Below are 25,208 nucleotides of genomic sequence, written 5' to 3' on the forward strand. Positions count from 1 at the left end.
TATCCGATCTTTAATTTTCCCGAGCAAAACAGAGACGATGGCGCGGTGCCACTGTACACAGTAAAGGAAGAGATCCTTAATGCGCATGCGTGAATTTTATCCCCGCCTTCCAGTGCGTCAGTCGCTACTGTCCTCGCTGAGTGAGGTGCTGCACGACGTGTTCGTCGGATTACCGATTCTCTCAAGATGACTGAACGTGTCAGGCAAAGATACTGCATCAAATTTTGTCAAAAGCTTGGTGATTCTCAAAGCGAAACAAATCGTAAGATTCAGCAGGCGTTTGGAGAAGATACGATGGGTGTAACACAAATTAAGGAGTGGTTCAACCGATTCAAAAATGGTCACACACCAGCGGAGAGTAACCAGCGTTCTGGCAGGCCCCAAACTACTCGGAGTGCAGCTGTTGTTGAGAGAGTGCAAAATTTGGTGATTGTAGATCGTCGTTTGACCGTGGAGGAGATTTCACAAGATGTTGGAGTGAGTAAAGATTCTGCACATGCAATTTTGCATGATTATTTAAACATGCACCGAGTGGCTACGAAATTCGTGCCCAAGTTGTTGTCGCCGAAACAAAAAGACCTCCGTTTTGACGTTGCACAGGACCTTCTGAACACTAACAACACCGATTCTGGGTTTTTGAACACCGTGATAACTGGAGATGAAACATGGGTGTACGGGTACGACCCAGAAACAAAAAGACAGTCCTCACAACGGAAGCATGCCGATTCTCCAAGGCCGAAGAAAGTGCGGCAGGTGCAAAGCGAAATCAAGGTGATGCTGACCGTCTTCTTTGATGTCTGTGGAATTGTGCATCACGAATACGCACCAGAAGGACAAACAGTGACAAAAGAGTACAATCAAGATGTTCTCCGGCGACTCCGTGACTCAGTTCGGCGCAAAAGACCAGACATGTGGACGGCGAAAAACTGATAACTGCATCACGACAACGCCCCCGCTCATTCATCCCACTTGATTCAAAATTTCTTGGCCAAACTTGGAATTACAGGCGTTCGCCAAACTCTCTACTCTCCAGACATGGTTCCTTGCGACTTCTGATTGTTTCCAAAATTGAAGACCCCACTAAAAGAATCCTGTTTCGAGAGTAGAGAAGAGATAGTGCGGAACACGACGATGGAGCTGAACACCATTCCAAAAGAAGACTTCCAGCAGTGGAAGGATCGGTGGGCTAAGTGTGTGCAAGCATTTGAAGGGGATTAGGGTCCCAACCCCGTCAGGTATTCGAAATATTTTTTCTGGCCAAAGGTCGGATACTTTTTAGACAGACCACGTATAGTTCAGTCTTAAAAGTCAGTTTCAGGCCTTTGTAGACGATGTATGGAGAAGGGCCCAGATGGCGCTTTGCACTGCGTCCTCTGACATGCTGCAGCGTTCATGCATGTAAGGAGAAACAAAATCATACACCAGACTGTGATTACAGTTTTATTCGTTTCCATAGTCCGATATTAATGAAACTTTGACTATGCAATTACATGACAGCAATATAAATTTCAAGACAATATCTTTCATAAGCTTAGAAACGTAGAAATTTCCTTGAAATACAAAAATTTTAGTAGTTAAAACGTACAGTTTTGCATATTATTAAAATGTGTGTGGAGTTAATGGTAACTGCGTGTGAAGAACGATTCTTGAATTTTTGAGCAATCAAGAGTATCTGAGCTTGTGAAATAACATTGTGCGATAGTGTAGTGAGTCATGTACACTGAGTAACTGTAAAAATGTGTAAAAAGGTGATAATTATATTGGAGAAGCAATATTTTTATGCCAGTCCTGCAGATAAAGATTCGAATTTTGGAATATTAGTTTAGCATTTAACACAAATTCCATTAGAAGGCGTGGCTGATGAGTTAAGGGGAATTTCTTAGTTATGCGAGAACAAGTGCATCCGTCACTGGCAGTTACTACAACCAGCCAATCAGAGAAGCCCGCGCTCCCGCCGCCTGAAGCAAAAAGTTGTTTTGCGACGGCTACAGTAGCCCACTTACAACTGAACCACCAGTGCATATTGCTGTGTATATGTAGGCTCTGATGATTTTGTTAAAATGTTGCTAAAATGTGTTTTGATGAGAACCAAGAGATAGCGGCCCATTAAAAATTGAGCTGTTTAAGATATCTGACTTTAATGACAGTTCGGGTAAGCTATTTTGAAGAAGTGAAACCGGCCTTCCTTACTGCGTGTCGTAGCTTCGCTTGCCACATTATGCAGAAGTGGCTGTGTGACGGACTGTGTGGTTATTTTCGGCGAACGCAGCTGCCAACTGAACATCTAATGAAATGAAGATTGTTTATGGACTGACTGTGTCAGGAAATAGTGGCAGGATTTCGTAAGTTCGGTGTTAGCTATTGACTGTTTGTGTGAATGTTGCATGTGAAATTACGGATGATCCTTAAATAGAAATTCTTGAACGTAGCACCAGAGAACTTTTAGCTATTTGTTGAGTCTCCATATAGTTGTTCTTAGTGTACCGACACGGATACATTTTTGTTATTTGGCTAGTCTGAAATTATATGTCATTTATCCTTTAAAACATTTATTGCAAACAGTAGGAAACAGAACCTCGAACAGTAAAATGAACTTTCAGACTTTTAGCTGTTTCACATGTGAGGCATGCAGAGATTTTCACAGCTTTACTTGGCTGAATATTGTTGCACGTAGCCCTTGATCAGGAAGCAGAATGTGTTGAGTTTACAGTGGTGAATGAAACTATCTATTGCTGCGTTACAATCTCGTATGACAGTGCTTCCAACTTACCGACTTATCGTTAGGGACAGCTCGGTCGAAACACGAGTAACCAGTGAAATAGGATTTCACGGCATTCCGGTCCGGTCGGGTCATCGTATTCAGTTGTTGCTGTATTATAACTTCCGTGTTTTGACAGCCAAGGGCGCTCTGACCCTAGAGCAAGGGAGTGCGCGGGGGGGGGGGGGGGGGGGGGGGCACCCTGGCTCTCAGGGAAAGGTGTTCTTCTTTCAAGAAAATTATCTAAAAGTCGATATTACGCATGTTTTTAACGGAACTTTTTAATGGCCACTTTCAACTCGCTATTCGTCTTCCAAAATAATAACAATACTTCATATCCCCCAGTTTGCCTCCCCCTTCCTCCCGCCCCTAAAAACTATCGAAGGAGCGCGCCCTTGATGACAGAATGACGTTTCAAGGTGATGGCGCACTGAAGATTTATGACAAACGTCACTCTTGTGCACTTTGTTACAATTAAATGTCAATTATGGCCGCATCAAAGGTAAAAAGCCTTTTGGAGATCGTGAGATATTAAGGCCAAATTTGTATATAAACGATGTGGTCTTGTCGTTTGAAACATGTGATTATGTTGTCGAGGGAAGCAGGTTCGCGTCCTGCTATTGCATATAAGTATTTCATTTTCGCGTTTCTAATAGATTCTGGTTACTTCTTATTCATGTAATAAAAGTATTCAGTGCTATTCACATAATGGGAACAAATTTCTTCGGTTTTGTGACTTCAGTCTGATTAAAAAACGAAAGATAAACCACCTGTATGTGAAACAACCAGCAGTGATATTTGTTTCTAGCTTGTTACGAATAAGTTGCTGTGTATTCCGAATACGTCACAATTTTCGACGGTGTCGATAGGCATAAATGTAACAGGACAGCTTTAACTGATGGAGTGAAACAAGCAACAATCATATTTCTAGTCTTCTTTGTCAGAAATACTTCGCTGTTTATCCCGAATATATCCAGATTTCCGGGGGTGTTTTGTTGTCGCAAATATTTAGCTGCGACCGAATAGCACAACACTTCCGAAAATTCGGGAGTCAAGGTTAAAATGGCGGAACTTCCGCAAAATAGAGAATAGACATTGATGTTATGTTGTACGACTGTGATTTTTACGATAAATTCCAAACTTCAGGCTTGATAAATGATCATTTAAAAACGAAATATACACTTAATCGTAGCAACTAACACTATTCGCCAAGACAGCTATACAATACTTTGACTGTTAAAAGTTACAGAATAGTTTTCGATGAATCTTTACAATACGTGAATGTTCCCAGAAGCAGAAGCCAGCAATAGGAGCACTCGCTTATTGAAAATATGGTCCAAGTTTTACTTCCCTCCCCGTTTTCACAAAAATAGCTGCAGTGACGAACTGGCAAAATACACTATTCCACGAATCCTTTGCTGACAAATTGTTCCCACAATGTTTCACTCACAGGCAATAGAAAACAAAAAAAATTACTTCGGTTAGACATCATTTAGTCATTGCTGCGTAATAATAATGACTCTGTTCACTCAATATCCACTTATTTTGCCGTGCTTCGCTTTTCTGACCCTTACAGTTTGCTATCAAGCTTTATATTTGTATCTGTCCATTATATATGAGGGTTGGAACTCTAGTGGCAACTATTTATTCACAACCGATACAAAAGAGTTACATATTTGCACCTGTTACTGTCCTTCAAAGGAGTCACTAGCGTTGTGTAGAACCCGCTGCGAGCGATGTGGAAGACGTAGTATACCGTTAGCAGAGCCTGTTCTGTTGATGGTGCGAATGGAGCGGTCTGCTACCTGTCGAATCTCTGAAACAGTTCTGAAGCAAATGCCACGAAGTGGTTCCTTCATCTTCAGAATCAAACCAAAGTCACAAAGACTTGAGTCCGGGGAGTATGGTGGATGGTACAGTACTTCCCAGTCCCATCGACCGATCAGAGCAGCCACTGCTTGCGCTGTATGCGCCCGCGCACTGTCGTGCAAAATGATAGGTGAGTTGCGCAGAAAGTGTCGCCGCTTCTTTCGCAAAGCTGTGTGCAGTCGATGCTCCAAAGACAAACAGTAATACTGTCCACATCGCTGGCAGCGGGTTCTACCCAACGCTGGTGACTACTCTGAAGGACAGTAACAGGTGCAAACATGTAACACTTTTGTATCGGTTGTGAATAAATAGTTGCCACTGTTTAAGTTCCAACCCTGGTATAAATTCGATTACCTGTTTGTACGTTTTGACGTTGGGTTCATGTAACAAGGACCTCACTGACATTGGTTGTGGGATTTTATTCTTGATGACAAATGCTAGAAAAGTGTTCCTCGCCTCACAATATTTTCTGCATTGAAATAATATGTGATCCGTATCTCCCTGATTTTATCATCTCAATTACAGGCAAGTGTTTGGTTTATATGCAGTCGGCATTAATGTTGATCTGCTTAATGTGGACGTCGCTTTTCAGATACATCAACGGTCTCAAACCGAGGTCGTTCCCGAATTCGTGGTTGTATTTAAGATGGTCGCATCCTTTGTGTCGTGAGCTGTGCCTCCATTCTTCCTGCCAGGATTCGAATGCCCTTTTCCGAATAAATTGTCCAGTTACGTATAGGAAAGCTTAACGTCTAATGGTGTCCTGTTGTTAGCAGCCAGCTTTGCCAGTTGATCTGCTCTTTCAGTACCTGGGATTCCACAATGGGCTTTCATCCACATAAACGCATTTTTTTCCTGCTTCTGAGGCACTCATAGTACCGACAGCAAACTTAGAGTAGACATTCACTCGTGGTTTGAGAGTTTTATACTTGATATTGCTTGAAGTACACTTTTTGAGTCTCATACTACTGCATAGAATGTGTACTTCTGGATCATATAACATTGTACCGCCTTTAGTACTGCGATTGTTTCCGCCAGACATACGGAGGTAGTTGCTGGTAATTTATATTTTTGGGTTATCTGCTGTTGTGGACTGAATATAGCACATCCTATGTTGGCTCTGCTCTTTTCTTTGATCCGGCTGTGTGTGTGTGTCTTACTTCCTCCATTTGTCTTTGCCGTGCTGTAATGGTCCCCAAGAAACTAGACTTTCCCTCTTTCGTTTGGAATGAGATGTGATCCATTATTATGAGTTAGTCTTATTGGTAGACAGACTACTGAATACTTGTGGCAATATCTTTGCACTCATCTGCCAAATCATAACATGCCGAAATTAAATCAAAAGGCTTTTTGTCTCAATTTCGTGAGTGGCGACGGAACAACTGTAGAATCTGAAGTACTGGATGATGTGAGCATAATATTTTCTCCGTTATGCATCGTTCGATGAATATCTTCCTCCTTATATGAAGGTACATCTTTTGTACTTTCACTATATTGCATTTGTTGTTGTGGACCTCGCCACTCCTAAGCAGATGCGTTTACAGTGGTCCTCAAATCTGTCCAGCTTCTCCAAGAGTTTGCAAATCGTGTAAATGTAGTGTTTACATAATCCAGTCTGGATCAAATGAGGGAGCGGTATAGGAGCAGCAACACTGAAGGATGCGCTCCTCCCCCCCCCCCCCCCCCCATCTTATAGTAAGTGTAGTAAGTGACTGAATAATATTAAGCGTTTGCTCATTAGTTTCAGTTAAGGTATTAATACGTGCCGCCCAAGTAAGCTTGCTATACATTGTTATTCCTGAGAACCGAGTGCCTTCACGTGTGTTATTTTATCGTCCACATGTATTAAACCATTTCTTGATGCGTAATCCTTTCTAGTCAATATGGCCATTGAAGATTTCTTCGAAGTCATCATCAGCCATTTCCATGAAGCCAACACCATAAGTTCTTTACCGATAGCGTAAAGTTGTTTATTGCCTCCTGATGATAAAAATGTCTCCGTCAGACTGCACATAGGCTCATCCGAAGGGAAGCAATCCTATTGGCTCTCGCTGTCATGAAATGCTATTGGTTATTTATGTTTCGGGTCGAGCTACCCCTTGTAAGTAACATACCGTGCCACTACACGTCGTATTATTTGCGACAACTGGCTGTGAAACGCAAACTCTTAGATTCACAGGTTTAAAAAAGTCGGATAAAACCGCGTCCGTTATCATTGCTACATTTAAAGTGAAAGGAAACTGATTGATGTGGTTTTTTGAAGGCTGCTGTCGTCCGAAAATTCAATTGTAAATGTAACGGATAATCTAACTAAAATGAAAATAAAAACGACCGTGACTAGTAGTTTAATGTCTGGTATAAGATATCATACAGTTTAGGAAATATTGATCTCAGTTATCAAAGCTTCCCCCACCAACGTGAAACGATCCCTAACTGATGAATGTTGGAAAAACTTCATCTTATAATGGGGTACCGCTGCTATCGAACCATGGGCCTATTCAGCCACAATGTGCAGTGTCATGATGATTTGCAACATAAGTACCCATCTTTTCGAATCAATTTCAATTGGAGCTACGGTGATGGCAGAAAGTGTGTAAGCATTCTTATTCTGTTGTTCTCTGTATATCATTAAGTTGTACACTTGCATGATAGTTTTCCTTATTTGCATTACGTTCCTTTTCCTTATCCTTCCCGCGCCTGTCAGTTTTGTATGCTTTGCGAAATTAAGATGCATGATTTATTACTGCAGGTTGCATATTAGTACTTGTCCACGAGACCCAGAAAGCGGTAGATACCGGTGCCCAGGTAGATGTCGTGTTCGTTGAATTTTGGAAGGCGTTCGATAGGGATTCACACCGCCCCCTAATGAACAAAATGCGAACGCACGGTATGTCTGACCAGCTGCGTGACTGGACTGAAGAGTTTCTGGCAAATATGTCATACTCAAAGGAAAGAAATCTTCATACGTAAAAGTAACTTCGGGGGCACTCCCAGTAGTGTTAGTGGACCATTACTTGTCACTAAACGATAAACGAGCTTGTGGTTAACATTTGAAGTTCTATGAGGATGATGCTGTTATATTAGGTTGCTGCCTCAGTTCGTATGGTTTTTTTTTTTTTTTTTTTTTTTTTGCATGTATTGCGGTTGCTATGGGTTTACTTATCGGTTGTCATTTTTTAATTTGTAGTTCACCGTTGCTATCCGAGTTTAAAAACTGTCGTTTGGTGAAAGTAAGTGGAACTATGGAATCTACAAAACGCAGTGCCAAGTGGAGAAATCGGAGCATTTCCGACTTATTCTTCTGTTGGGCTTCAGTAGAGGGGTAATAGAAGCAAAGGCAGATATAAACATTTGCGTCATGTATGGGGATAATGCCATGGGGCAGAACACGACAAGGAAATGTTTTTTTCGTCTGAATGAGGATCGTTTTGACATTAGTGAATCTCCATGTTCAGGAAGAACTTTGGGATTTGATGAAGATCGTTTAAATGCATTTTTTTGCACAATGATCCACGTCATTGTACTCGAGAACCGACAGATGTGATGAACTGTGTCACTCCACCGTCGTGCAACATTTGAATGCAGTGGGGAAGGTTAAAAAATCGGATGTATGGATACTGCGTGCTCTAAGCCAAAATCACAAAAATCTGCAGGTAGCGATATGTGCATCTATGTTGCTCGTTAGCAATTGGTTCGTGAGAAACACCGACCATTCCCATCCTGTGTAGTTGCTAGTGATGAGAAATGGCGTCTTTATGCTAACATAAGGAAAATAAAGAAATGCCTGGCCCAAACAAAGCAACAAGTCCCCGTGCGAAGACCTACGTGTATCCATAACAGATAACGTTATGCATCTGGAGAAACAGCGACGGAATGGTGTGCTACGAGTTGCTTCGCCGATGTGTAACCATCATTGCTAACATTTGTTGTCAACAACTGTGACATCTTGCAGACGCAGCCCAAGAACAACGACCAAGAAAACTACGTGAACTGTTGCTACTCCCACTATAATGCCAGTCCTTATTCTGCTAGATTGATAAAAAACTCTATATAGGAGTTGAGTTGAGAAATCATTCCGCACTCATCTTATTCACCTGATCTTGCGCACTCAGATTTCCACCTTTTCCGTTCTCGGATAACCTTCCTTTCCGAATCAAATTGCGCCCAGAACATGGTTCGACGAGTTCTTCGCCTCAAAACCACGTGATTTCTACAGTCGTAGAATCGAAAAATTACTCCAGCGTTGGCGGACTATTGTAAATTGTGAAGGAGAAGGTATTATTGATTACTGAAGGCTGTCTTACGTGTATCTGTCGGGTTTGTAAAACATGTGGAAAAACCCTACGAACGTATGCAACAACCCAATACACAGAGAATTACCAACGCTAAACAATTGTCGCGAAATGCAGGAAGACCTGCAGACGACCGATGCTTGGTGCAGGGATTGGCAACTGACCGTCAGCATAAATAAATGTAACATATTACGCATAAATAGGTAGAAAGACACATTATTGTGTATACATAGATATGCACCGAGAAGCCAAACAAACTGGTACACCTGCCTAATACCGTGTTGCTCCCTGCGAGCACGCAGAAGTGCCGCAACACGACGTGGCATGGATTCGACTAATGTCTGAAGTAGTGCTGGAGGGAATTGACACCATGAATCCTGCAGGGCTGTCCATAAATCCACAAGAGTGCGAGGGGATGGAGATCTCTTCTGAACAGCAGGTTGCAAGGCATCCCAGATATGCTCAATAATGTTCATGTCTGGGAAGTTTGGTGGCCAGTGGAAGTGTTTAAACTCATTACAGTGTTCCTGGAGCCACTCTGTAGAAATTATAAACGTGTGGGATCTCGCATTGTCCTGCTGGAATTGCCCAAGTCAATCGGACAATGGACATGAATGGATGCAGATGATAAGACAGGATGGTTACGTACGTGTCACCTGTCAGAGTCATATCTAGAGGTATCAGAGGTTCCATATCACTCCAACTGCACACTCCCCACACCATTACAGAACCTCTACCAGCTTGAACAGATCCCTGGTCATATGCACGGTCCATGGATTCATGAGGTTGTCTCCATATCCGTACACGTCCATCTGCTCGATACAATTTGAAATGAGACTCGTCCAACTCAGCAACATGTTTCCAGTCATCAACAGTGCAGTGTCGATGTTGACAGGCTCAGGCATAAAGCTTTGTGTCATGCAGTCATCAAGGATACACGAGTGGGCCTTCGGCTCCGAAAGCCCATATCGATGATATTTCGTTGAATGGTTCTCACGGTGACACTTGTTGATGGCCCAGCATTGGAATCTGCAGCAATTCGCGGAAGGGTTGCACTTCTGCCACGTCGAACGATTCTCTTTAGTCGTCGTTGGTCCCGTTCTTGCAGGATTTTTTTCCGGCTGCAGAGATGTCGGAGATTTGATGTTTTACCGGATTCCTGGTATTCGCAGTCCACTCGTGAAATGGTCGTACGGGAAAACCCCCACTTCATCGCTGCCTCGGAGATGCTGTGTCCCATCGCTCGTGCGCCGACTACAACACCACGCTCAAGCTCTCTTAAATCTTGATACCTGCCACTGTAGCAGCAGTAGCCGATCTAATAACTGCTCCAGAGTACTTGTTATCTTATATAGGTGTTGGCGACCGCAGCGATGTATTCTGCCTGGTTACATATCTCGGTATTTGAATATGCATGCCCATATCAGTTTCTTTGGCGCTTCAATATACATATGTTGGTCGTTTTCAGTTCCCTAAATACACGAATTCAATATAAACGCTAGATTTAAGTTCTTTTCCTTTTCTTAACATTGTATGTTACCTCTTCATCAGTGTCATTTGGATGACCATGATTCGTGCCTGCTGTATTGTACTTTTGTCTCTGGGTTGTTAAGCTTGAGTACGGGATGAAAGAAGGGAGATGAGGAACTCTGTGCCGGCACACGGTCTCATCTAATGGAAAAGCACCGACGGAACTAAGAAGCTTAACGTTCCCATCTGGCGGACAGGTCACCATCTGTTCTCATTATGCCAAACCTGAATAAATTAAGGATTTAATCAAGAATGTTGCTCGATAATCCGGTTGTATCAGAGGCGTCAGATACTGTCTTGGAAGATAATGTTTCACGTGAGGCCCTCTAGCATTTGGTCAGGAGATGTTTTAACATTTTTTGTTTGATACCACTAATACAACCATCTCACATGCACTGAATCGACAAGAGTCATGGGATAGCGATATGCATATATACAGATGGCGGTAGTAATGCGTACACAAAGTATAAAAGGGCAGTGCATGGGCGGAGATTTCATTTGTACTCAGGTGATTTATGTGCAAAGGTTTCCAACGCTATTATGGCCGCACGAGGGGAATTAACAGACTTTGAACACAGAGTCGCAGTTGCAGCTAGATGCATGGGACATTTCATTTCGGAAGTCATTAGGGAATTCAACATTCCGAAATCCACAGTGTCAAGAGTGTGCCGGGAATACCAGATTTCAAGCATTATCTCTCATCATGGACGACGCAGTGGCCGACGTCCTTCACTTAACGACCGAGAGCAGCAGGGTTTGCACAGAGTTTCTGTGCTAACAGACAAGCAACACTGCGTAAAATAACAGCAGCAATCAATGTGGGACGTACAACGAACGTATCCGTTAGGACAGTGCGGAGAAATTTGGCGTTAATGGGCTGTGACAGCAGACGACTGATGCGAGTGCCTTTGCTAACAGCACGACGTCACCTGCAGCGCCTCTCCTGAGCTCGTGACCGCATGGGTTGGACAACAGACGACTGGAAAATCGTAGCCTGGTCAGATAAGTTCCGATTTTAGTTGGGAAGAGCTGATGGTAGGGTTCGAGTGTGACGCAGACTCTACGAAGCCATGGATCCACATTGACAACAAGGCACTGTGCAAGCTGGTGATGGCACCATGATGGTGTGGACTGTGTTTACATGGAATGGACTGGGTCGTCTGATGCAACTGAACCGATCATTCGGCTGCTTGGAGACTGCTTGTAGCCATTCATGGACTTCATGTTCCCAAACAACGATGAAATTTTTATGGAAGACAATGCGATGGGTTACCGGACGACAACTGTTCCGACTGCTTTGAAGAACATTCTACACAATTCGAGCGAATGATTTGGCCACCCAGATCGCCCGACGTGAATCCCACGGAACATTTATGGGACATAATCGAAAGGTCAGGTCGTGCACAAAATGCTGCAAGGGCAACACTTCCGCAATTGTGTACAGCTTTAGAGACAGCATGGCTCAATATTTCGGCAGGGGACTTCCAACTACTTGTTGAGGCCATGCCACGTCAATGTGCTGCGCTACGCTGGGCAGAAAGAAGACCTACATGATATTGGAAGGTATTCCATGACTTTTCTCACCTCAGTGTATTATACAGTTATGATTGTTGTTTACGGTACTCGTCCACAAAACTTTAACTTGCATGCGCGTGCGCACCACGCGCGCGCGCGCGCACACACACACACACGCACACACACACACACACACACACACACACACACACACACACACACACACATACATACACACACCACAGTTCTTAATTTTTCATTTTTTGTGCATGGCTCATACAGATCAGTGTAAACATGAAATGTGCATATGGCTTTTTTAGCCAGGTGATTCCTTCCGACATGTCTGGCCGCCTGGTGCAAGTCTTCTTTTATGTGACAACACTTCGGCGGCTTGCCCGTCGGTGATGATAATGATGAGAACCTCACATACAGCCAGTCCCAAACGGAGAAAATACCCGACCTGTTCGGAAATCAAACCCAGGCCCCCATGATTGAGAGTCAGAAACAAGAACTACAAGCGCACGAGCTGCTGACACTGTTGTTTGGAGTCTCAACGATTAAATTTTAGGCGTTTCACTATTAAATGACATCTGCATGATGTGGTTCGTTTAGTTTCTTTCGATAACTGGACGTTGAGAGCCCTGTAGCTGGAGGCAACAGAAAAGCTCGCATTAGGCGTACCATTTTGCGCTGATCAGGTATGTTGCAGATAGTGTGGATCATACGATATATTGTCCCATATCACGCAACTTCTAAATGAGGGACTGCCCAGGTCACCGTGCTGTTAGGAAAACGCGGAAGGACTGTGGGCATGGGTGTTGTCCTTCCTGAAGAGCGTATTTCTCCGACGTTGTAGGCATGGCTACAGAACAGATTGTATGGTGTTTTGGATGTATGCCACACTATTCAGTAAGACTACGGCTCGTGACACCATGATGCCCAGAACAGCTGCTGTATGTCGCTGTCAGTCACGCTACATAGTTATCAAATATCTTGTCGACGCCACCCTCGTAAACGACCGTCACCAACGGCAATGCAGAATATGCTTGTGATACGAGGGGCATTAAGTAAGCAAAGAAACACATTTTTTTCTGAAAGCAGGTTGGTTTTATTCAGGAATCGAATACACCATATTATTCCCCACGCTTTTGGTTACAAAACCCTGTTTTTCAATGTAACCTCTATCCAGTGCTACGGGCTGACGTCACCTTACTGGGAGTGCCTGTTTGCTCGCATGGTACCACTCTATTGGTAGAAGTCGGAGCCAATCTCTTGCTGCATCAATAACCTTCCCATCATCTAGATACTGCTACCCGTGGAGTGCATCCGTCATTGGGGTAAAAGATGGAAGTCGGAAGGTGCGAGAACCGGGCTGTAGGGTGATTGAGAAAGAAGTTCTGTGAGTTCCTCTCGGGTGTACAGACTTATATGAGGTCTTGTGTTGGCATTTTTGTGACGACGAACACGCTGAAATAGTTTCTTCAATTCCCTGAGGGTAGTACAGCACACTTCAGAATTGATCTTTGCACCATGTGGGAGGACATCAAACAGAATAAGCTCTTCAGAGTCCCAGAAGAGGGTCGCCATGACTTTACGGCTGAGGGTGCGGCTTTGAACTTCTTCTTCGGAGGAGAGGTGGTGTGGCGCCACTCCATGGATTGCCGTTTCTTTCCGGTTCGAAGTGATGAACCCGTGTTTCATCGCCTGTGACGATGTTCGACAAACACTGGTCACGATCGGCCTCGTAACGCACAAGCAATACCGCACGTATGCCCCTTTGTCGTTTTATGGTCTTCTGTTAGGCGTCGTGGAAGCCAGCGGGCAAACACCTTTGAGTACCCCAAATGGTAGGCCAGTGTGTCGGTTTTACCGACAGAGCCGTCCACTTGAGGAGAAAGGTATTTGATTGTGATCCATCGATCACCTCGAATGAGACTGTCTGCATCTTCCATAATTGCAGGAGTCACAGCTGTGTGGGGCAGGCCAGCACACCGGAGATCGGACAGCTTGCGCGACCATGTTGCGTTTTGACAGACGCCTCGATCAACGGCTCACTGTGCTTTTGTTCACTGCATAGCTATGGCCCCGAAAAATGTTGTGGGTACTAGTAACCTCAACATTTCTTAGGATTCAGGGATATGTCCTAAGATGATATTTTGTTTCTGTAGTGACTGAAGACTTCAGGCATTGTCCTTTTATTAGCAATAGCGCATTTCAATTAACATTTGTTGTCTGCGGATTTACGCTCTGATTTATACCTAGTACGGCAATTCACAGTAAAATTTTTCTTTTAAATATAGGCTGCTTTTGAAATTTAAAAAATGGCATCATGAAAACATCAAAAGCTACAGTAATGTACATTTAAAAACGGAGAGCCAGTAAAGCGACAATCTTCAAGTCACATAAATACTCGTATTAACAAAGATTTGTAAGAAATAGTATAATTCAAAAGAGTTAAGGTAAACTATTGCATCTAGGAGATACTCCCGGATACCATTTCATCAAGTCAAAGGAAGGTTCTTTGGCATCAAGTACATACCTGTTATCAGTTGCAGCTTCTGAATGGAGTAGTTAAAATTAGAGTATGCAAAAATACATTAAAAACTATGCATGAGTACCTGCCGTAGATTCAAGTAGCCGTTGTGTTATACGTTTGTCTACAAGTCACAAAATCAACTGTCAATTTGCGCCCTTAGTGACTGATACAGAAATATATAAGATAATGGACACATATAAAAGTGACAGTTAGGCGCGTTAGACTTGTGTGTATCTATAAACTGTGTAAATATGTATATTATGATTTTTAAATTGTTTTTACGTATTCTGGAATTTTCACAGTCTCATACGGCGCTGCAACTGATAGAAATTATGTACATGACTCCAAGGTTTTTAACCTCGTGTAATGATATGCGTGAGTATCTGCTGCATGCAAAGGTTCACCTTAATTATGTTGGCATGTACTATTTCTTTTACATTTTCGTTAATTTGTATGTAACTTGAAGATAGCAGCTTGACCGGAACGTTCTGGCTGAAAATAATACATGTTACTGCAGAATTTGGTTCTGTAAATACATTGAAACTGTGCATCACTGATAACGAATAATATTTTGTTTAAAATTCTCTATTCTTCGGGCTTAAGTATGTAAGAGGGCAAATAGATGAATATTGTTAGAAAATGTTGAATTTTATTCAATTTGAAATGTTTAACTACTAAACTTACCTCGCTAAGAAGATCGAAGTCTTGTTCCGATATTTTGTTGTCTCTGTCCGTGTCCAAAAGGTGAGTGAAGAAGTGAGTAAATTTTTCCCTCTGAGTATCTGAAAGACAGTTCTTCAGCTCCTCTGTGTTCTCCGTAGTTTCATCTTCACTGGTGTTCCTTTCAACCCACGTTGCTGAAACGTGAATGGAAAAATTAAAATTTTTCACAAGTGTTGCAGAACTGATTCAGATCATTTCAACGGCAATCTACAAAGTATTTGAAAAGATGTACATAAAGACCCAACCGACATTAATAAATATTGGGCTGGTGCTTTGAAACTGGTATCCATTTTCAAAAAAAAAACCAAGCTTCTACACTATGACGGCAGGTAGAAAATTTTTCGATCTGTCAGTGAAAGGCAGTGTTTCTAGGTCAAATATCCCCGTTTTGGTCAGTGCAGGCTGTCCAACGATTCTCCGATGAATAGATTTCATCCCTGCAGTGCAGCTCTGGAAACCCCGTAAAACTATATTATACAATAGCCTCAACCTCTAAATATTAGACTCAAAACGCTTTCAAGTCACAAATTACTTTAGAAGTGAAGGTCAGAGGGCGTCAAAGATGGAGAATAGGGTGGATTTTCAACAACTAGTAGTCTCTGAATTCTTGGGTCATCATCATCAATGCTCCGTCTTTCACTGTTGAACGTTAATGACCCCTCACACGATCCTCTTAACAGCCTGTCTCCATTTTTCCCTGTCTTTTGCATCTCGGAGTAGCTGGCTGCATGTTTGGTATTTCTTCTCCCTTATCTGGTCCATCCATCGTTTGCTGGTCTTCCAAGAAATCTTTTCCCTTTGCCTTGGATGGTCATCTTTTCCAAGTTATCCTCTTTCGTCGAACTATGTGACTAAAGAACTGCAGCATTCGCTGGAAACAAATATTGGATAACGTCTTCTTCACCCTGAGTTCCTGAAGGATTGATTTGTTGGTTATTTTATCCATCCCTGATACCCTCAGTTGTTGTCCGCACTTCCGTCCCGTAAAGGAAACAGCAAACACCAGATAATTCGGCACTTTCGATTTACTACATCTGGTTAGGGCTTGGTCTTTCCGAATCACTGTCAGTTTCGATGCAGTATTCTGACCCAGAACAATTCTGCGCCGTATTTTCTGTGCAGAACCACCCTCTTTCTGAACTACTGAGTCCAGGTAGACAACGTGATTAACTTATTCATATTCTGACAACAAAACGTCAGTAACCGGTAGTGACTCGACTCTGTCAGTTATCATGATCTTGGTCTTTTTCTAACAACGCAAGTTTCTCACTTTCTGTCTTGACCCTATCCAGTAGTTCATTCGTTCCATTTGCGTTTCAGTACACAGCGTGGTGTCATCATCAAAACTGAAATTATTGATTCTTCGGCCCCCAATTCGAATCCCACCAATCCAACTGTAAAGATTTTTTTTTCTAATGACATATTTTCTATAGATGTTAAATAGTAGGTGATAGACTGGACCCCTGTCTAAATCTTACACATGGTTCAAAAGGTCTTGAAATAGTGTTATATAGTCTGTTTACTGCCTTGTTATCAGAGTAAAGGATACTAATAAAAGTAATAAGGTGCTCAGGAACGCCCATTTCATACACCACTGATCTCTCCATCGAACACTGTCAAAAGCATGGCTATAGCCCAAGAAACAGAGAACTAAAGTTGTATGGAATCTCTCCATTTTTTTAACTATCTGAGAATCTTGTTTCATGTTCTTTCATAATGAACAAACCCAGATTGATCTGGTGGTATATCTCCATCAAAATGCGTTCTTAAGGTTTAGGGGTGACTTTTAGAAGAATCTTGCTGATGTGAAAAATCAATGAAATGGCTCTGTAGTTCTCAGAACGCTGTGTACTAGACTTGGCCACTGTTTCTATGTTTCGATACAGTGTATCGATACGTGGAACTGTTTCAGTGTTTCGGAACGGCTGTGGTTCACTGTTTCGTAACAGTGGTGTTTCATTCCGCCCCTGTCTCGGATAACCGGACCAGATTCGGTCTCGAGACAGACACAGAAACTGTATCGTTGTTTCAAAATAAGGCTGTTTCAGTCCACCTGTGCTTGGAACGGACTAAATGTATCGAAACAGTGCTGTTTCATTCCGCTCTGTGTCGGACGAGATTCGGGCTCGGCACAGGTACTGAAACACAACATACCACTCCATGAAACACTTTCAAGAGTGTCGAAATCTTTTTGACAAACAATAGCATGAAGCTTAAGATATCCGAAAATAAAGCTTCGTTTCTAGCTGACTGTCCTATTCCTAAATGGCGTAACATCTGCTTTATAAACACTAACAAAACAATAAAACAACGCATACTATTCACATTCAAAATAATAAATATGTGAAAATCATTCAGTTAAATTACACTTTTTTTATAACATACGCTTCTCTGTTCATGTACAGTAATCATATTTAGAAACACAAGTAAGCCCACAAATTTTGAATAAAAAGGGCGTAGAGTGACCGTTATTAGACATACACATAAATTTGATGTAGGTATAATTGCAAGCAATCTGTTTGACATATCACTGATAGTGTAATAGTGAATGGGAAGGGCTGGGAAGCATGGTGAATTTATAGTAACGATTCGAAACACCTTGAAAGACAAAATTTTTTGCTGTTATATTTTGTTATGTGTTCGAATTATTTGGCGTTATTTGTGAATCTATAGCCACTGTGCCTATTATCCACAATGATTCCCTTTGTGTGCATGGAAATTAGCAGGATGGGTATATTACCCATACTAAGGGAATGTGGGAATCCCACTAGCATATACGTTGTTTCTGCAGTTTGCTCCCACCTCCAGTTCCGTTCGTAGTGGTTCTTCTATCTTCAGCTATGGCTGTCCTCAGCCAATTGAAAAGTATGAAAGTCACACGACACGAAAGCAGCGCATTTGCTGCAGGAAATACGAAACTGCCAAGACGCCTAAGTGATAGTTTCATACTTTCTGCGACATGATTAGCGCTCTCGCACCTCATTTGTGTTTATATGGACATACTTATACAGCAGACATTCAAGATGATAAAATGTGTTTATTAGATTACAAAACACAAACTGTTTCACTGTCTCGAAACAGCGTATCGAAACATTACATTGTACTGTTTCATTTGTTTCGAAACAATTACGTGTTTCAGTTTGCTCATCTCTACTGTGTACTTTCTTTCTTATAAAAAATAATCATTACTGACGTGGTCTAGTCTTCTTCCATGTTCCGTTGTTCCACATGCTGTTACATATCTCATGTTTGATTTCAAAACCCAGATATCCAGACGCTTTGTTCATTTCGGTAGTAATAATGTCAGGTCCAGGTGCTATGTTATTTTTTAATTAGCTATAGCTTTCCGGACTTCTTCTTTTAATACGTCAGGTACCTTATGTATTGGAATGTTTGCACGGCCAAGTCTTCCATTGTTATCCATATACAACTTGTTGCAGTATGTTCTTCAACCATCAGCAGCTAATGGCCGAGTGCACCAACCCCGGTCAAAAAGCACGATAACCAAGGTCCCGAGATCATGGTTAAAAGTAAACCGTGTTTAAAATTAGCAAACCGTCATCAGCCAACCGTGCATTTGACCGCTGTAAGCTCTACACATCGCAATGGAACGTCACCTGGTGGTTCAAAGATGTTAGTAAATATGAAATTGCACAGACAATCGCTGATGCGTGACTACACATGCTCCCTTTTCCGTGTTTTCCGTCGTCAAGCCGAAGTGTTTATATGTACCTAGCAACGTGTTACTGATCTGTTCGTTTGTTTGGAGAATAATGGAGAATAAAAAAAAGTACGCCTGATTTCTCGAAGTACGAGATAGATGTACTTCTTGAACTGGTGGGAGCAAATGCATCCGTTCTTGAAAATAAGAAAACTGACGACTGCAGTTTAAAAGAAAAACAGGCAATGTGGTCACATGTGGAGGCGCAATTTAATTCTACTCCTGGTAAGATTGCTCATAAATTAATAACATTTCTGGGTTCATCGTAAGTATAGGATACGGTACACAATGGCTTTTAGTTTTAAATTTGAAAGTGTTATTGGCGTGCCACTGAAATACGTGACAGGGATATGTACATTTACGGTTGGAATGGTTTTGTTTGCTTTAAATTAAAAATACAATACTGTTATCCTGTTAACTATATATTATGAGATTAACGGAAGCTTTCTTGTTGAAAATTGTGAACATAGGTTTTTCAGTTTGCCCTGTGCCGTATTCTTCATATATGCCTATACCACTTTTTTTAATGAACTGAAATGTAAACAAAAGCCGTATATATATCTTAGATTTTTATTGCAGTTATAAATTAAGCGCCTCAGAATGCAAAATATACTTATGAATGAAAATAATATAAGACTTAACATTTATTTAATTTCACGTGTGACAAAAAGATTCTGTGACAGGCTGAAAACCTATTACGAAAATATGAAAAGAAGGCTTCGAAAAGATGTTGCAGAAGAAAAAGTTGTAGGTTATAAGACAGGTGGGGGGAAGCTAATCGAAAATAAACAAGATTCATGATCGGGCAGAACTGCTTGAAATTGATGGTCTTCAATGAAACCATTAACGAATGTGTATGATTCCGATGCACAGTTTAGTATGATTGTGGATGTGGATGTTGTTAACGTGGAGTGCAGTGCAGTGCAGGGAGAACATACCACCTGTTTCAGTTGACAAATTGGCAGAGTGCACACACCCGACACAATGCAGACTACAGATACATCAAAGAATGTTCTGGTGGATGTCACTCAGCGGCAGTTTCCTGATCCACCCAAAGAAAACATTTGCACACCGAATAATACATCGCATTGTCGCAGGATGCCTGCAAAATCAGGGCCACCAGGTTCCGGAACTGTATTTGAAAATGTGTGCGAGAAGAGAGGCCCAGTTACATATGATGAAGGCAGAACATAAGAAGGAACTGAGATTTAAAAATTTAAAGGTTTTGGCCCTAAGAGAAAAATTAAAATAAATGCCAATAACATGTGATTTTTTTCCTGTGTCAGTAAATTTTTAAATTCAAATTGTTTTTCTCTGTTTGTCCCATTAGTGATGACTGTTGCTAGTCTAATTGTGTCAGTCTAATAACTCCTTACAGCTTATTTGACACTGAACTAAGTTTCACCCAACCACTTAGAATCAGGATGACCTCATAAATAATTAATAGATTAGCAACTCTTCTGTTTACATAAGCCAGCAACTGTAAGCTACATGTCAATTGCAGGCTTTTAGCCATAATTCCAGGTGCCCATTTCTACTTAAATGACTTTAGAATGAGGTAAACTGTTAATGAAACAAAATAATAATAATAAGCCATCCTTGTTACTCTAACTTTGAACTGAAACATTTATGCTGTAACAGTTATCTACATGAGGCCCAATGTAATCAAGTGGTGCATTATTTATACCGGAAATATCCTAATATATAATTTATGAAGGAAAGTGCTCCAAACCATAACTTCGTGTGTGCCTCTTTTTATAGCAATGCTCTGTATTGTAGTGAGGCATATTTGAGAAATACATTGCTATGATGGCACTCTTTTCTGCGATAGTGATAATAGCATTGTGTGGCTTTTCTAGCAATACCCTACACCTGTTAATTTCTATAATGGCAAACTACAATTTTTATCACAATAGAATTTGTAGCAAGATATTTTCAGCAATGCATTACTATGATGGGGCACTCTTTTCTGCAATAATGAGAATAGCATTGTATGGCTTTTTTAGCAATACTCTGCACCTTTTAATTTTTGTAATGGCAAACTATAGTTTTTATCACAACAGAATTTATAGCAAGATATTTTCAGTAACATGTTACTATGATGGGGCACTCTTTTCTGCAGTTATCAGCATGACATTGTGTGCCTTTTCTAGAAATACTCTGTACATGTTAATGTTTATAATGTCAGACCATAACTTCTATCACAACAGAATTTGTAGCTGAATGTTTTTCAGTAACATCTTGCTATGATGGGGCACTGTTTTGTGCTATAGTGAGATGTGCTAAGTTTATGATGGCAATCCATAACTTCTATCACAACTGTATTTGTAGTGAGGGAATTTTCAGTGGCATTATGCTATGTTGGGGAATTCCCTTCTGCAAAGGTGAGCATTGAATACGTGAAAAAACTGCATCAGTATCAATGACAGAGTGAGGAAGCGATTTTTCCTCACTAATAACTTCAAATATGACACTTTTTACAGACAACTCACAGCATTACAGTTCCATTTTCATATCTTCCCAAGTACCACACTCTTTAACTAATTATAGCTCTTGCACTGATCCCCAAAATATTAGACATTGCTCATAAAATTCCATTGCATTTTGTAGCAATGTGAACTTGTTTTTGGTGGCAATTTGTAAACACCAATTTTTCTTCAATTTCATCCATTTTTCTGATGCCGCACTGTTGTACGTAATATTGTGTAAAGTGCTGCTACGGGCATGACTGGACAGAATTAACAATGTAGTTAAATTCTTTGCACAGTTTGTTCGTCACTACATCAACATTTTTCTAGAAATCTACAACCTTATAGCAACACAGGCTTGTGTTTGAAGCAAATCATATTGTAAACAAAGAGTAGTGGTTAATACATAAACAATTTAACAAATAAACAATCCCAAACTGACATTTTGTGTTATTACATAAATGATTATTTATTTTGTGCCTTTGTGTTTAGTACATATTCACAATTTTAAGCTAATCCAGGTAATAAGATTGTATTAATAGTGAGCAGAAGTGCAGTAAAATAATCTCAAATTTGAAAGCTTCTTATAATAAACAATGTGTTCTTCTAATATTGTAAAACTGTTGGACATTCACATCTTTGCTGTCACAGTAGAAAATTTAAGAGATGTTTATGATCTTTAGTGAACATACTACAGTACTGTACCATTATATTTTGTCCCACTCGCTCTTACTCACACACTCTCTAAATGTAATAGAGTCATTCGTTCCCAAATTTAAGTACATACACAGAAACTGAACCTGTGTATAAATAACAGAGTACTGCATTACTTTCACTACCGATGTGATACGAGAACTACATCTTTAATAATTAATTATCAACAGTTCCACACTAAAAAAGTCTCTCAGAAAAGCAGCAGCTAGGTAATTGTGTCCCTGGCACGCCACAACCTCAAATTTCTCACCATATACCCAGTTCAGTGAGTACTTTTATGTTCCCTAGAAATCAGAAAAAATAGATTACTTGCTGAAATAATGAGAAAAATTTTAAATACGGCGAAATCCCTGTAACTATAATCGTAATTTTTTATTCAGAACAATTTATGAACTTATGTTACCTTACTGAAAATGTTCATTAATTATAGCACGGAGAATTGTTCTTCCTTGTAATGTGTCATCGCGATACATCTGCTGTTCAGAGAGCACACGTTCGTTATCTTCTTCAATGCTGGGGCCTCTCTCATCACGTTACTGATTCAGAAGTCGAGCAATTTCTGTATCTTCTGGTGGTTCTCCACTGCTCATAGTCCTGACAATGTTATGCAACACAGCCGTACTCACAAATTTTGGCGATGTTTTCTGTGAATTGCATCTTATTCCTACAGATAATACAGGAAATCTTCTCTTCCACAAGCCATATTTTTTCTCAACGGTGTTCCTAGTTTTAATATGAGACCTGTTATATCGATGCTCTGCTAAATTTTGCGGATTTAAAAGTGGAGTTAACAAGTACAATCTAAATGCGTAACCACTGTCTCCCAATAAGTGATCTTGAGATATTTCTCCGTTTTCGAATTGAGCTCTGCGAGCTCAGTCGAGATATATGATACTGTCGCGCACGGAAACCAGCCATCGAGCGACAATATCTCTTATTTACAAATTGTGATCACTAATGGTTTGACAGTTAAAGGAAAAATATGATTTCCTATTGCGGAAAAGTTCCGCATTATGTTCTCCAGGAGACTGAATTCTTATATGGGTACAATCCAAGGTACTGAGAACACCAGGAAATCGGTCCAGTTAACTAAAACCATACAACACAGAGCACACTCCTCGGTGAAGGATGATTTGTCACTGCGGAAGGCGAGAATTTACAAAATACCGTGTCAATGTGGTATGGCCTATACAGGACAGACAACGCGTACAGTGGAAGAGTGCTGTACTCCAACCCAGTAAGTCTGCAGTTGCGGGACATTGTATTTCTAACGGACATTCAATGGGGTACGACAAAACTTCGATTTTGGCCACTGCAACAACTTTTTGGGACTCCATTATCAAAGAATCAGTTTTAATACGCACTGCGGGAAATCTAATGAACCGTGACAGTGGTTACCAATTGAATAATGCATGGAATCCCGTCATCTCCGAAATTTGCTCGCGACGAAGACGCCAGAGGACTTCGATAGCTGCGGCCAGCGATAGTACCGGCGGCAGCTGAGTACTGCAGTTCCACCAGCGAGGGCGCTGTCGCTGGTCGGTGTGGCCCTTCTGTCTCCGCAATTGCAACGCATGCGCGGCAGCACTATCAGCGTACTATACGGGGTGTTACAAAAAGGTACGGCCAAACTTTCAGGTAACATTCCTCACACACAAATAAAGAAAAGATGTTATGTGGACATGTGTCCGGAAACGCTTAATTTCCATGTTAGAGGTCATTTTAGTTTCGTCAGTATGTTCTTCCACCTACGCTAATGGAGCACGTTATCATGATTTCATACGGGATACTCTACCTGTGCTGCTAGAACATGTGCCTTTACAAGTACGACACAACATGTGTTTCATGCATGATGGAGCTCCTGCACATTTCAGTCGAAGTGTTCGTACGCTTCTCAACAACAGATTCGGTGACCGATGGATTGGTAGAGGCGGACCAACTCCATGGCCCCCACGCTCTCCTGACCTCAACCCTCTTGACTTTGATTTATGGGGGCATTTGAAAGCTCTTGTCTACGCAACCCCGGTACCAAATGTAGAGACTCTTCGTGCTCGTATTGTGGACGGCTGTGATACAATACGCCATTCTCCAGGGCTGCATCACCGCATCAGGGATTCCATGCGACAGAGGGTGGATGCATGTATCCTCGTTAACGGAAGACATTTTGAACATTTCCTGTAACAAAGTGTTTGAAGTCCCGCTGGTACGTTCGCTTACTACGTGTTTCCATTCCACGATTAATGTGATTTGAAGAGAAGTAATAAAATGAGCTCTAACATGGAAAGTAAGCGTTTCCGGACACATGTCCACATAACATATTTTCTTTCTTTCTGTGTGAGGAATGTTTCCTGAAAGTTTGGCCGTACCTTTTTGTAACACCCTGTATAAGCTGGAGAGAAGAACGTCTTCGTCAGTCCCCGTTCGGCTCACCTGAAGATGACTGGCAGTTGTCCAGCCGAAATATCGTGCAATGAAGTTTACGACGACCGGCTGCAAGCCCGAAATCTAATACATCTATGCTATTTTCATCTGCATTTAGGTGGTGTAATGATGGTCTGGGGAGTTGAGGTTACGTTCTAGTGACTTTTCCGCGATTACGTTATTAAGAAGTGATATATTCGTATGTTATATGGTGAAATGTGCTTCATCCTTTACCTATGCCAATTTTGGGACCGAATGTGGACTCTCATTTGCTTTAACATTTCTTGGTATGTATTTGAGTTTACTTTTTGATTTTTGCGTTTCCCCTGTGATTATATGGAACAGTTTACGTCTGGCTTGGTTGAGCACTGTTCCGTATATAAAATCCATAGTGACATAGTTAAGTTCAAATGGCTCTGAGCACTATGCTACTTAACTTCTGAGGTCATCAGTCGCCTAGAACTTAGAACTAATTGAACCTAACTAACCTAAGAACATCACACACATCCATGTCCGAGGCAGGATTCGAACCTGCGACCGCAGCGGTCGCTCGGCTCCAGACTGAAGCGCCTAGAACCGCACGGCCACTCCGGCCGGCCATAGTTAAGTAGTATATTTATTATTTTCGCAACTTTCTGTAACGAGACTACTGCTAATCATG

General features: G+C 41.4%; 1 protein-coding gene across 1 annotated transcript in view; it reads right to left on the reverse strand.

Moving 5' to 3' along the window:
- LOC124548825 overlaps positions 1 to 25,208 on the reverse strand; it is a 270,087-nt gene that overhangs the window by 17,844 nt on the left and 227,035 nt on the right. Inside the window, exon 4 of the mRNA XM_047125197.1 lies at positions 15,185 to 15,357. Coding sequence (XP_046981153.1) covers positions 15,185 to 15,357 — 173 coding nt within the window. The remainder of the gene's footprint in view (positions 1 to 15,184; positions 15,358 to 25,208) is intronic.

This window comes from Schistocerca americana, chromosome 1, assembly GCF_021461395.2.
Source record: "Schistocerca americana isolate TAMUIC-IGC-003095 chromosome 1, iqSchAmer2.1, whole genome shotgun sequence".
Classification (NCBI taxonomy): Eukaryota; Metazoa; Arthropoda; class Insecta; order Orthoptera; family Acrididae; genus Schistocerca; species Schistocerca americana.